A 14944-nucleotide genomic window follows, 5' to 3' on the forward strand; every position below is an offset into this window, starting at 1 on the left:
CTCTACGGGCGTGGGGGTGCAGGGGCCCAGAGCACTGCCACACGTCCTCCGCCCCGCCCCACAAGCAGTGAGACGGCTTGCCACGCAATGACATAGCAGAGACGGTGACAGCCCTGTTGCTTTTATTGATTTCCCACATGGTGAGACATCACGCATCGGGCACAAGCGGCTGCTGCTCCTCCAGCAGCTCCTCGCCAGGCGGCAGCTCGTAGATGACACACAGGGAGGAAAAGAGGCAGCCCAGGAAGGACACGAGACAGGCGAAGTACATGACGCCACTGGCGCTGCCCACTGCTGCCGTCAAAGGCCCCATCAACACGGCCACAAGGATCTGAGCCAGGAAGTACTGGCAGCTCAGCAGGGAGATGTCCACACCCATCCCACGCCGTGTGCCCTCCGCCTGCGAGCCAGCGAACTACGGGGGACACAGCGTGAGGGGGAGGGCTGCTGCCAGAACCACCCCCACCCCCGACCTCCCGCACTCACCTTGCGACTCTGGTAGTAGTCACACAGCAGGGAGTAGGGCAGCGTGCAAAGCGTGGCGAAGAGGATGCCATAGGTGGCACACAGTGACAGCACCACATACACGTTTCTGGAGAGCGTGGCCAGCCCGGTGCCCAGCCCGAAGGCAAGGTATGCCACGAAGTACAGAGTCCGCGTGCTGAACCGCTCCTCCAGCTTCTCCAGCACAGCTGCAAGACAATGCCACAGCGTCGCAGGGCAGCGTAGACCGCGGCCTTCCCCAGCTGCTAGCCAGGTTGCGGGGCTCAAAGGGCGCAAGGCTGCTCCCTCGGGCCCCACTGCCTGGCCAGTGGGCAGTGACAGTTAGGTGGTGACCATTAGGGCCTGGGGTAACTGGTGGCCTGCGGGCACGTGTCCAGCATCTCCTCCAAATCCCCCCTCGACGCAGCCTGGTCGCATGAAGAGTGCAGTGGAGCTGCGGCCCACCGGTGCGTGTCCCTGTCCCATGGGGAAGAGGGGGGAGCTGCTGTGTGGTGTGGGTATGGTGTTAGGGTGCTGTGGTGACCCCATGGTGCTCAGCCAGGTGCGCGGCTCAAATTGCACTTAGGGTAGCAGTGTGCACTTCTAGATTTAATGTACATTGAAAATGCCATTTGTGAAAGGAACTCTGCAGTAATAGAAATGTGTTTTCACTGGACTGCTGACCTCCTCTGCTGTCAGCACAGGCCATGCTAATTAGCGGAGATAATACTGTGAAAAAACAACATACTCATTCAGCATTCACACCATGTGGTAGCAGATATGCAACACACAAATGCCAGAGTACTTGCTGCAGAAGCACCACTTCAGGAGCAGGTATATTGTACTGTCAGCAGCATATAGGGTGGCTTTACTTCATACCTGAATAGAACGCAGCACTGAACGCATAGATGCACATTCCCCAGCAGCCCATGGTGACCCCAGCGTTGTACTTCTGATACTCATCTGAGTTGTGAGGAGCTTTTGGATTCCCTTGAAACACTACTTCTCCCATGAAGTCAGTGTAGAAGAGCAACATCCCCTCAAATGAAAGCCAACCTGAAAGAAGCCAGAAGTAACCTATTAGGATTGCTGAGTACCTGTTTCCCCTTGTAAGCCATGGATGCTATTATCTACCTTTCAAATCACAACTGAAGATACGTTGTGCAATGTTAACATTACATAATGCGTAGCCCCGTTTTTCTGAGACTGCTTTTCTCTGTGTATTTTGCTGTAATGTTTGTCAAAGCCATTCAGGATGTTAAACATTAAGATTTATCCCTTGAATTCCCATGTGGAATCCTAGAGGCAAACTACAGGTTACAGAATATTGGTTTTAGCAAGACAGAAAAACAGATTACAGCAGTCTGAAATACCTTCAGCTTCTGACAGGACACGAGGCTCAGTTTTGCACAGAGTAACTTAACACATGCTAGTTTCAGAGTGCTGTCGTCCTCCCACAATTAGCTGGAAGGAGTGCTTCTTATGTCACGGCTGCAGCCTCTGCAGGACTTCTGACACAGTAAAAACCCCTACTCACAAACCCATGTCAGGGACACCGACGCAGGCAGTCTCTCAGTTCCTTCCACAGCCTTGCATTAGTAGGAGCGAAGGTAACAGTACAGGCACTCTTGCAATGCTGCAGTCTGTGTCCCCTCACAGCCTGTCCTGGGGCCCCTAAATACATGCTGACAAGGTGGGGGGAAGGGGCACAGCGAATGCTGGTCTCAGATGTAAGCAGGAAAATACCATTAATCTTTCTCACTCTGCTCAATAACAGCTCCAATTTCTGAGCTTTGAGGCAGGTTTGTACCGTTTTAATTCTGTTCTTAGTGAAGTTTCTCTTGTGTTCCAGCACAAACATTCAACTCAATGGCTGTGCTGATTTAAACCAATGTTATTGCCCTTCTAGGAATGTAGGCCTTACTGGGTTTTTTTATTTCTTAAGTGTTCTGAAAACCTAAATACCAGAAAGTATCTTATTGGTCAGTGTAATGGAACAAATTAGTAGCCATTGCAACAATAGATAAAATGCTTAAAAACATGCAGCCAAGGTAGATTACTTCATGGTAAAAACAAGACAGCACTTTCTGATTACCTAGGAAGTGGTTGATGCAAAGGTTTCGCAGAGCTTTGGGCATGTGGCAGATGGTTGAAAACACAAGTTTCAGGGAGAGTGGTTGCTCGGAGGTCTCACCTGATCCATTCAGCTCACTCTCATACTTAACACCATTCAGCAGGATATTGGCAACCTGCACCATAAGAATTCCCAGGTCAACAAACACATTAAGAAAAATCCAAACAGCCCTTGAGCAAAACTATGCAATATTTCACAGCTATCTGATCATTTCAAAGTTAAGCTGCTGTTGCAGTATGTTGATTTGGAGATTAAGAACAACATTTTGAGCACAGCTGTAAGTTTAGCCTTAGAACAAGTACAAATGGCAGTACTGGGCTGCAGCTTTCAGTGTACTTGAAACAGCACTCTTGACTTTTCTGGAGTATTTGGCAACTCAATTCAAATGTTAGCATAAGCGAGCATAACTTTCATTGCATTTAATAGGAGCTGTACCCAGAATCAGATGAATTTGCCCCCTGAAGTTATAGTTAGTGAAGAAAAAGAGGCAAGTTTTAACAAATTTACTTTCATTACCTGCTGTCGTTGATACTTGATTCCTACATGCACAGTATGTAAAAACCTGACCCTAACAAAGTCTGCTCTCATAAACTGGATCAGAATACAGTAACAGAAGCAAATAAATAATAATAATTAAAAAAAAAAACAGGACAGTTTACCTCATCCCGGATCATAAAAAAATAGGCCAGCATACAGAGGTCTCAGACATTCCAAGTTATCACCAACACTGGGAGGTGAGGCCACAGTCTTTTCCCTGAGTAAGGGAAACCTCACCTCCCTGATGGAACCAGGTGTAATGACTGCCATAAGGAGAAGCTCATGGGAGAATCCTATCCCTGGCCCTATCTTGCAGGTATTTCTGTGGAAAGGGAAGATACAGGCTCAATAAAAATGTGTCTTTTTCTGCTCTCACTTGGTAACTTCCTGGGTGGCAAAGCAGGGCTAAAAATACCAACCTGACTTTCACACATGGGCTGGAAGGAGCAGAACACTCACATATCCGTTATCTTAACAAAGGCAGTTCACAGATTGCCAGTCGTAATTCATGTCCTGCCCATCGTTTTATCAATATACTCATAGCAGGTGTTCTGTTCCTGTAGTAACTTTTGTGGGCAAGCTGTCATGACGAGTCTTTAATCATGAATTCATGTGCCAAATATTTAAAATTATATAAAGAGATTAAATGAATGCTCAGGTTTGCACGGTCATGGGTTTACATGGTTTACGTTGTTTTTCTGCCCTTACCTGTTGGCTGAAAGTTACATTTCTTCTTCTGCTACTTTCTGGACAATGTCCTGTTACAATGTCCGGAATAGCCAAGGTCTGAGGTCTTTTCAGGATCCCCGATGACCGTGGCTTTATTGCATCCAGTGAGCCCACCCTTAGTGCCTCGCCATCAGCCCCCGGAGTTATGCTGCTCTCCCCTTGCTCCAAAATTCCGTTTTCTTGGTGGTAACAGCCATCTGGCACCCGGGGAAAGCTGACACTGACAGGCTGCCTGGGCATGCTAGCTGGAAGTGCTAAGTAACTATTGTGCCCGCCAGTAAAACAGTCTATAAGCACACTGTCAATATTTGAAGTCCCAAATGATGATGCAAACTCATTAATTCCTGTCAAAGAATTGTCTCTGCTGACAAAACTGCCATATTTGGGCGTGAGTGGGCTGAGGGGAGAAACTGGACTTGTAAAACTTGCATAAAAGTGAGCTGAGTTACGAGAAGCAAGGTTTTCATTTACACCTTCCTCAAAGAAGAGAGGTGGGGAAGGAGGGAGAGGAAGACTTGGACTCTTCATCACCTTTTTCTTCTTGCTAAAGGACCTCAGGGGTCTTTCTGGAATGCTAATTAGCGTCAACACAGTAGTGATCGTCAGTGTAATTGAGGTGAAGACATAGATGACACGAAGTTGCCCTCCCACAGCTTTTCCAAAACTGGTTTTATCCCAATGTATTCCTCCAACAACATAACCAAAGCCACCTCCAAGACCTGGTGGAAAAACAGAGCTGAGATTATCTTCCCTAGCCAATCCTTCAAGTCAATAACAGCACAGCACTATTTGGTAAGTCGTGTGCAGGCTCCAACGTATTAGTTTTATTTTACTACTTAATCCCTTTTTAACTCAGATGCAGTAATGTAGTAGTTTGCACCACAAGGACAGTCTGAACGTCCAGAGTACAGAAAGAGGGAGAAGGTCAGCACTGTAAAAGCAATGATACAAAGAATTAAAAATTCTAGTTCTTTCTTTGCCAAGGACAAGTCACCTTACCTTTGGCGATTTCAGTGTTCACCAGCCACATGGCAAGGCTCTGCAACCAGTCAGCTAAGACCATTCCTCTGAAAGGTGAGTTAAAATCCAATTTCCTCACTCACTAAGAGGAACACAGTTCTATCTGCTTCCAAGATAGACCAAACCATTTCAGAAGTGTAGCAAGCTCATTATTCAGCAACGTGTCAGCACTATACAGAACTGCCACTGCACTACTGAGATAAACAAGGAAGTTCTGAGGGCACCAGACTCCACTCTCACTCCATTCACATGGCGACAGCCTTACGACGCTGTCCTTTTCTTCCTTATGTACATGTTAAAGAGCATAAAAAGTCTCCTAATAGAGAGGAAAACTAGACTGTGGCATCACAGAAATTCAAAATGTCAGGAACAAGAGAGCAGAGCACCTTGTATGCTCTACCCACTTCAACAAAGTGACTAAAGAAGGCCGATTTCCCACATTTGTAGTAAGCTGAACCTCCTCCCTCAAGGGATAATTTTGTTTCCCTAGGCGTTATAAAAGACGTGAGGGCCACCTTAGAATGGGCGACCCAGGACTGCACCTTGCTTGACTTCTGGCAGCTAGAAAAGCCTCCTGCAGTAAGTAGAAGTTTTCAAAGTTAATTATTGCTAACTATGTATTCAATTATGCTTATAGTGGAAAAGACCCATAATTTACACACTGCTTCCTCACAGCAAGACTTATCCACTTGGGGTTCATGCCAGCAAAGAAGCACCAAGAAAGCATACCTGCTAACAAAGCATGGATATTGAGGCCCCTGTCTTGATCTGCTGGGCTGCACACATCCATCATGTAGGCGTGACTGGGATTGTCTGCCGAATCTGCGCTGAAGTCCATGAGGATGACACCACAGACTGTAAGAATGATTCCCCATTTGTGGTTATTCACAGAGTCAGACAAAGCACTGCCAATATCTCTGCCATTCAGCATAAGCGAGAGCCCCAGCAATGCTCCTGAGAATAAAAATAAATCAGAATAAATCAATCACTCCTAAGGAAGAACCGCATCACTACATGGTCTCTGAAACTGTTACGCTACCACCAAAGCATTGCAGCAAGCATTATTGTTCTCATTCAAATCGTCGCAGACTTGGGAATGTGTATGGCTTATAGCATACAGATATCCTTTTCCCTGTTTGAGCTCACAGACGCCTGGAGTTGTGGTTGGCCAAAGAAAAACTTTCCAGATTCTCAAAATGTCAGCTCTTCAGACTCTGACAAGAGAGAACTATTCATGCATGGATCTCCAGCTGCCAAAGCATCCTCTCGGTATCACTCACCGCTTTCTTCAGACCCATAATACCCAACGCTGCCTCCCAACAACATTAGAGGCCTTTTGTTCAGCCTAGTACCATAAAGGATGCCATAAAAGACTACAAGTGTTTCTACTTTACAAGTGTTATGCCCATGATTTCTAAAAGACGCACCTATTGCTAAGACCAGAATGAAGGGTCTTCTCCTCCCGAATCTCGATGTGCATCTGTCACTCCAGGCCCCCAGCAAAGGCTGCAGCAAGAACCCTAAAAGAAGAGGGACTCACCAAAAAGTGGCAGTTTTTCTACAGGCCTGTTTCACAGGGGATTTAGAAGGGGTAGTTTAAAAGGCAGGACACCGTAGCACAGTGACACCCCCCCAGTCAGTGCTAGTCACTCAGATGTACACACAGCTTAGTTCCCAGCATCTCCCAGGTTGGGGACCGAATAGTGTAACACACTACTGTTCATTTAGGACTGAAGCGAAAATGCAGTTCACTCTGCTTCAGTAGCACAGTAGAGATTAATATCAGGTTAAAAATAGGAGTATAAGAACTATATATCCTAAAGCACTCTGTTACTTACAAACTATTTCGCTCACCCATCTTATATTGGAGAGCCCCTATAAAATTATCTTGGAAGACAGCAGGAAGTCAACATGCAAGTTGGGAAGGTGTCCAGATTACTCTGCCCCAGTCTGTGAGTAGGGGGAAGTGGCCTATCTACATTCCAGTTTTGAAGCACATTCTGGGAGCACAAGGACAGGCAGAACAGTGTTTCCAAGTGGCAATAGCCCATCTTACAGTTATTCCTATAGTAATGGATATGCTTCCAGCCCTATCTCCATGCAAAGGCAGGTAATGCAATGCCAGAAGAAGCAGTGGATGTTTGATCGACAAAGCGCAGTCTTTCCTTATTGGAATATCTTGTTTGTTTCAGAAAATTAAACAGGAGAGGACAACCCCGCTCTGTTTTTTCACGCACTGATGGGAACTTTCTGTGTATTCTTTTTTCATAGGGATGTAAACGGATGCACTGATCCTCTCTTGTTAGTTTTTAAACATACAAACTGAGTAACCAAAGCTCACCCTTGCACAAAACGTAAGAGACTGAGAAACCATTAACAGAACAGACTTTTTGATTGTACCAGGCCCATTTCAGGCAAGGCACAGAAAGAATTATTCTGCATTCAGTTCTCTAAAATTATCCCTAGCGATTCTTAACCTTCACAGCATGTGGGCTACACTTGTGAATAGCAAACAGAGAGAAAACAAAACCATATATCCCCTGTGTAGCGGAAAAAACACGAGGGAAGAAATAGCGTAACGAAAAGTTACCTAATATAGGGCTGATGAACCACACCATCCCATACAACTGGTCTGGAAGCCCCATCTGAAGCAGCACAGGGGTAACATAGGCTGTTTCCATGGCATAGCTGAACTCAAGCCCAAAGAGAATGCACCCATTAAACAGGAGTTCAAGGAAAGACCTCTGAGGCTGGAGATCCCCAAAGTCAATCAAATCAATAGGACATGGAGTATTCGGTGGCGGCGGTGGCGAAGGGCGGATGTGTTTTCTCCTTTTCGGATGTCTCTTAAAGTTGTTGGCCCGATGACTGATGTGCCGTGTGACCGATCCAGAATAGCCTGGAACCTGTGACCTCCACATTTCCTGAGAAGCCAAGCTTGGAAAAAGTGCAACATCGCTGGCAGGGGTCGCTGCAGATGATGGAATCATCATGGATAGGTGTCTGAAAGAAAAAAAGCTCAGAATAAAACGGTTGAGTAAGAGAAGCTTTGCTTAATTCACCTACTGAAGTTCAAACCATTTCTGAACATTTCAGATATTGAATGCAGCCTTCTTAACAGTTACAGCATTTTCATGTAGGACTGGAATCCTGATGGGTTCCAGACTTCTGGACTAACGATAACATGAGATAAATGCTGCTTTCCCACCTACAGCCTAGGATGCTTCATCTTGTGGCTTAGGCAGGCCATGGCATTTTATAGCTACAGCACAGCCCTTTGCTGGGACAGGGCAGAGACCTCGACAGTTTACAGCCAAAGTGTCAGTTTCTAATTGCCATTAGGGAAATTTTAGTTGTTCCTTCCACCCATTTTTCTGAGAAGTCTAGGGCAAGCAGGTTCAGCCCACTGACTTCTTCAGAATGACAAGTCATACCATGTCAGACAGTGTTTCTTTCCTTCTTATTTTCAATTGAGAAAAATTAGAAGATGGGACAGAAGGAAAATACTTATGAGAGCATGCAGTTCTTCTGCTTCACTGGGCAAGGATGGTGAACTGAAAGGAAATGCACCACGAAGAAAAAAGTAACTGCAGTGACAGCCACACACACTAAAGTCCTCTCGCGCTCATTGGATCAATTTATCTAAATTAAATGCAGCTTTGGGAAACAGCTTTTATTTTACTGTGGACCAGCAAGATCCCCAGCTGACACAAAATCAGCAGAGCCAGCGGTAACGCTCTTCTGGCAGCACAAACCAGTTCAGGAAGCACATGCTGAAATCAGGGAAGAGTGCTAAGCAAGACCAGCAGTGCTCTGGGAATTCCCAGATGGTAAACAATCCCTGGAGAATTACAGAGCTGGTACAGGCTGGAGCAGCAGCCAGGCAGTTCACTCTGAAGACAACAGAAGAACGGAAAAACAGTGCTCCTTCCCTCATCAGTCCCTACTGCTTCCATGTTGCGGATCCTGCCTGCCTCACGGGCTGTCTATCTTTCCTGGTTCTTACTTGCTCACTAACAGAGCTATTTCTGGCACTGTTGGATGGCTCACTTCTTCAGCCTAGAGAGAGGCCTATTGCCAGAAACAATTTCTAACCAAACTTTTCAAATTCACTCAGTTCCTTTCATATTAGAGACAGATTAGTGACACCCTTGCACTTTAGATTTTGTTTCTAGTTATTGACCATAACCCACTGCTAATGTCTTCCTTCTAGCTAAATACAAAGTATCTTCTCTGTAGACAGTTGGAACATCTGCTAAAAAAATAACAACTCAAAAAACAAGCACTGACATATGGCATCACTTTACCCAGAGGATGTTACTTCCATCGTACGGAAGGGAATGACTCTGCACACCAGTTTTGGTGCAGGCAAGGTTCGTTCTTCTGAAGAAGAACCTTAACCCACTGCCATACCAGAATTTCTGTGGCATGTCATTTTTGCCCCCAGACTGTGTTTGTACCCTGACTGCTGCTGGTGAAACATCTGTCTTTTTTGTGTGAAGCCTCTATCAGAAGTCATGACCCGTGATCAAGGTGGGTCATTTTTGTTTAAATTAATCATGTACAAAACTGATAGTGCTTTCACATTTCAGAGTCATTTCTGTCACGAGGCACGCCCAAGACATGAGACATATTCAATTTTATGGGTATTTCTCCTCTCTCTTCCCATAAATGAGACACCAGAGCTCCCACCACGGCTGCCTGGGCATGACCTGCCACCATCAGGGATCCAAATTGAAAAGTCGTAAACAATTAGCAGTCAGACATGTCACACACTTCGGGAGTGCTCATAACAGCAATAGGTTTACATTTATCTGCAATTCACCCAGAATAAATGAAGATGAATCATGGCCTCAGTCTAGTGTACAACCAAGGAAAGCTACAGCATGGCTGCAAATCTGTACCCCTGCCGCACTGCAAAGCCACTTCTCGGTGCTGATCTTAGCATCAGTGCTGCTTATGCTGGGACCAAGGGGTTCATCCGAAGTCTTTACACCAATGACTGAGCTTGATTTTCTTCCTATTTACATTAATGATTTCAGTAGAGACACTGTGCTGCAAGGACGAGGACTGACCCTGTTTCTTGCAGGTTATGTTTCAGTAAGAATTCTTGAGACTGGAACTCCTAACAAACATGTTTTTGGAGTTCAGACTAGACAAGCTGAACACTTGGATGAGAGGAGCTGACAACAAACATGCTTGGAACCAAAAGATGCTACAGTATAATTTTTCTATCGGTAACTGAAGTTTCAAAGCAATTCCTGTCAGGAAGATACATACGCCACAAACCACCCTCGGTATTGCTACTCTTCTCAGAGACTAACAGCGCTCAAGTGCTGAACAGCCTCCTCAGATCTTGTCGGAATCACTCGGGCTTGGCTGCACGTAGCCAAAGCGCACGTACTGCATTGGGTAAAACGGCCAAATAGGTTTCAAAATAGCATCTTAGGGCAGATGCTGACGGATCTGCTGAATAAACGAATGACCTATGATTTCTTGTCTCTCATTGCCAGAATTAGAAACAGCTTGTAAGTGAAGTTTGACCTGTTCCTCCTTTTTGTCTACAGACCAAAGGCTACTGCACAGGGATGGCTACGCACCACCGTGTATGTCCTGTATTTCATGGCTTGATCCTAATAAGCAAAACAAAATCTCCTATTTGTTCAGAATCCCCCAAGGACAAGTCTCCCAGCTTTTCTGCTACTTTGGCTGTACAGAACTCCCACAAATCTCTCATTTCCTGCTGCCTCCTCCAGAGCGTTTCACGTGCTAGTTTCTCTCTCCACAACTCTTACCAGTCTCTGCTCCGCATCCCCAACAGTTATCAAAAGCAAAACCCAATAAACCCACGTTTACTATCATGCTGACGCAAGGGTTGTTAAGCAGGGTGACACTGATGCTCTACACAGAACAATCGCCAGCTCCAGGTACGTTATTTTCAAAACACTGAAAACTTGCTATGACCTATACCTTTCATAAGCACAATGTTTATTTTCTGGGAGTATCTTTATGAACCTTCAGGGTGGAAGTAATTCCCTCAAGATGAGAATTTGTTCAAAATGGAGAGAGAGAGAGAGAGAGAGAGAGAGAGAGAGAGAGAGAGAGAGAGAGAGAGAGAGAGAGAGAGAGAGAGACCAGAACAAAGACCTAGAGAAAACCCAGCAACACTCACGGTCTAATGACCTTTTCACAAGGTACCACCATTCTAAGAGCAGTACTACGACATGCCTCATCATTTGCACCCAGAGTAACTAAAAAGAGTTGATCTTCCTATATTCACCTATCGGTTTCATTTGATACTAATCCTTCCTTTATTTTCCTGCTTTATACTATGCATTGCAAAAAGATTATATAACAATTCACAAGTGACAACACTTCAGTGACAGATGAAACAATCCCTCTGTATGGCTCAAAAATACATGTGGGGCTCTGCAATTAATTGTGGTGAAAGCCTATATTACTGACAAGCAATGTGCTACCAGTCCAGCAGAAATTCAATGTGGGTAGAGCCCACTCTCTCCTCATCACTCACTTCCTTCAACATAAGAGTTGGTCACTAGAAGACATCTTCAGAGGACTTAAGCCTGGCCTTAGGTGAATCTACCCGGTAATTAAACCAGCTTCAAAGCAGGAAGCCTCCCTCATGTGTCAAAGACAATCATGACTATAGGTCGCAGTCCACATCAATTTTTATTCGTGATTTTTGGCAAACGCTGTTTGTTTGACTAATAAGCACTCATCTTTGTCTGCGGGACCTCGGCAACGCTGGCTCTGCAGTCTGCTGTCTGCACGGTCAGACGCGCATACAACGTGCAGGGGACCAGGAGATCGCCGTTCATTCTGAGCACGTCTATAACGAAATGGAATTGCTCCTATTTTGGTGGGATCTTACGTTTCCTCTAGGCCAAATTTTTCTGAGGCGGGCACTGACAGCTCCTGAAGTGCAACGAACGCTAACGCTGCGCGGAAAGACCCCACACCGCAAGGCGCCGCCACCCGAACGCTCGTCTCTGCCAAGGAAGGGACCGGCCGCCGCACCGCCAACGCCGCCAGGCCGCCCGGGCGCCGCGGCCCACGCTTCCGCCCCGAGCAGGGGGCGCGCTCGGCGCCGCCCGCCCCAGCGACCCCCGCGCCCCCGCCTCGCCTCACCTCCAGCGGCCGGCGCGGCACGGCGCGGCACGGCACGGCGCGGCGCGGCACGGCGCCCCCACTGCGCCGCGCGGTGACGTCGCGCCGCGCGGTGACGTCATCGCCTCGGCCGGCCCGGAGCGGCGTCCCGGGGCGGGGCGCTGCGGCCGCCGGGCGTCCGCTTCCTTCGGCGCCCTGCCGACGGGAGACGTGCCAGCGCTTGCACGTACGCGTGCGAGCCTCCTGTCACTACAGCTGGTTACGGTTAGCGACTGCTTCGGTGCAGGCTGGGAGACGCGTAGCGCACTCTCACTTTGACCACCACCTACAACCCTGCTGCACCTCCGGTGTCCCCGCGCCCTGCCAGCAGCGGTACTCCCTTAGCACGCGTGGAGGCTGCTGCACGGCCATTTCCACAAACAGACCCTTCCTGCATCAGCACGGCAATCCCACTGCAAGCGGTTCACGGCACTACAGTCGTCAGCTGAAGCACAAACATTTTTGATAAGCCTGTGGAGTAGATGCTCTAGATGACGCCGTGCTTCTGTGGCTGCCTTTATCTGTTCTAATTAACAAGGGGAGCACGCCTCATCCTCCCGTTCTGCTGCTAACGTTATTCTGCAATTTTGTTTTATACTAGTATACGTCATGCTCTTATGTGTTGTACTTCCTCATGGTTTGCAAACAAAGACGGCATCAATTACTTAATCCAGTCTGCTGTATTTTTAATACACCTCAAACTCAGTCCGGGATGCTTAATTTTGTCTCCGGATTTCACTTACACAGGTAGCCCTAACACTGCATGAATTTTTAGTACTTATTAGTATTTATCTTTTTTAGTATTCATTGTGGCAGAACAATGGCTTCCCCGTACCTAAATCACATGTCACAACAGGAATAAGGAAGGTATGGCACTGGTATTACACCAAAAGCTAGCTCTCATTTATGCAGTTGTGGTACAGCCACAACATCTGGAAAAGATGCTAGAGAGGACTGCTCAAGGCAGGTAGGGTTCAGCTTGTCCACAAATTCATATCAAGCCCAACAAGAAACAGTGAGAAATCAGGATAACCTCGCAGCACAGAAGGAAAGATGCAAGAGATCACTCAATAGTCTTATCGCCATGGATTCCCTGTCAGTTGATCTGTGTTGTTCAATTTCTTAAGTCATTTGGGCATGACATTGATCAAGTATCATTCATCAGTGTTCTTGGACGCATGTGTAGTACGACAGTAGTGCAAAGGCCCTGTTTACAACATTAAGGGTTTTTTATTTACAGCACAGCTAAATTCACAGGGCAGGAGGAGGTCTGTACCTGGTCTAGATGCAAGTCGGACTGGGATCCTGACCTATCCTCGCAAATGCTCCTTCTCAAAACCTCACCCTAAGGAGCACCTCAAGGATCACCACTAACTTCTTCCCTTTACCACTTTCCAAGAAAGTACCCCCTGCACACGTTATCCCCAAAGCAATTCTAAGATAACTGCCTATACAATTCTGCAAGATTTGGTTAAAGCGAGCAAGGAACTTGCCAAGCACTGGCATCATTAACTCTGTGGTATTTGATCCACTTCACCTTTGCATCCCCCAGCCCCCACCTTCGTCCATGTCAAAATGTCCAGGCGGACTAAAGACAGATGGGAGAGTCAGTCTGATGCCACAGAAGTCACCTTTGGGGAATGCAGTCACCCCCAAATATGTCTATATGCCCCAAACACTACATGTTCTTTTGTTCCCACGCCAGACACTATTACAGGCTTCTGTCAAAGATTCCTCATTTGGCATGCATTCTACCTCCAGTCCTTCTGGCACACTGAGACAATTTTGGTATTGAGATGTCCCTCACCTGTCTGTGCTGAGCATTCCCTTTCGGCTCCTCAGCCACAGGATTTCCGGAGCCTATGTCAACCCAGCCTCGCCACGTGCCACTTCCTTGATGCTAGATGGTCATCATCACAGCGTCATGCTCTGTCTCCTCCTCCCAGAGGGCTCCATCCGCAGCACAACTGCTGCTGTTTGCTGCCTATTGAGAGCACAAACTGATTTTAGAAGCCAAATTCTCAGTGAATTGATTAAAACCATTGCTGTGGCTCTGGAAGAAAACACAATCATGTACTTGTACAAACCCACTTACTGATGGTGTCCCTCTTACTGTCATTTACATGTCTTCAACGCCACAGCCATTGCAAAGATCCTTCATGCTACTGAGCAGCACGGCTACTGAGCAGCACAAGCAAAAATGAAGATTTGCCACCCTAAGGGTGAAGAGCCAGGGCCGGGCTACTACGAAAAGGAAAGGAGGATGGTCCAGCCCAGTGCCACAGCTGGTAGGAAAATATGAACAGGCAGATCTGCTGCCAAAGGGCTTAGAGAGCTGGGGCAAAAGCCTGCCATTGCTGGGAAGGGCTATGACTGTCAGCAGTAGCTGCAGTGGCATCAGCTACCACCACCCTCCAGCTTTGCAGTGCTCAAGGAGAGCTAACCGGGCTGTGCAGCTACAGCTGTTGTGCCATCCCGAGTAGTTTGCTGCCTTCTTTGCTCAAGTCCCAGAGTTAGCTGTTCCTTCAGTGAGCATGACTGAGAATACAGCACAACAGCCTGTGCTCCAACCAGCCTCGGTCCTGCCATCCACATGCTAGAGGGAGTCTGTAAACACCAAACAGACAAACAGGATGTTTAGGAGTCACGTTCCTCCCCATCAAGGACAATGTTTTGTATTCCACCCGGGCATGGAGAGTTGGTCATATTAATGCCAGCAGATGGTCATCTGCTCCCTAGGGATACATTTGATACATTAAACAAGCTGTTTATGCTGCATTAAATTAAATAAAACTGTCCACTCAAAATATACAAGGACCAGCTCATGCCATTTAACACAGAGCTTGTCCATTTGAGATGGTGGGACAAGGCACT

General features: G+C 46.9%; 1 protein-coding gene across 31 annotated transcripts in view; it reads right to left on the reverse strand.

The window, feature by feature from the left end:
* The window catches only part of SLC45A1 (solute carrier family 45 member 1), a 90670-nt gene that overhangs the window by 16205 nt on the left and 59521 nt on the right, over positions 1-14944 (reverse strand). For 13 of the 31 annotated variants that reach the window (XM_064525312.1, XM_064525311.1, XM_064525309.1 and 10 more), the window contains 8 exons: positions 7494-7906; positions 6331-6423; positions 5633-5857; positions 3863-4602; positions 2579-2732; positions 1363-1539; positions 487-692; positions 106-415 (listed from right to left, as the gene is read on the reverse strand). In XM_064525312.1, the coding sequence (XP_064381382.1) occupies positions 149-415; positions 487-692; positions 1363-1539; positions 2579-2732; positions 3863-4602; positions 5633-5857; positions 6331-6423; positions 7494-7906 (2275 nt within the window). In that variant the 3' untranslated portion in view covers positions 106-148. Of the gene's footprint in view, positions 1-105; positions 416-486; positions 693-1362; positions 1540-2578; positions 2733-3862; positions 4603-5632; positions 5858-6330; positions 6424-7493; positions 7907-12052; positions 12169-13877; positions 14055-14944 lie in introns of those variants that run through there. The other 18 variants (XR_010392768.1, XR_010392765.1, XR_010392769.1 and 15 more) reach the window with 7 other exon arrangements.

The sequence above is a fragment of the Dromaius novaehollandiae genome, chromosome 24 (genome assembly GCF_036370855.1).
Source record: "Dromaius novaehollandiae isolate bDroNov1 chromosome 24, bDroNov1.hap1, whole genome shotgun sequence".
Classification (NCBI taxonomy): Eukaryota; Metazoa; Chordata; class Aves; order Casuariiformes; family Dromaiidae; genus Dromaius; species Dromaius novaehollandiae.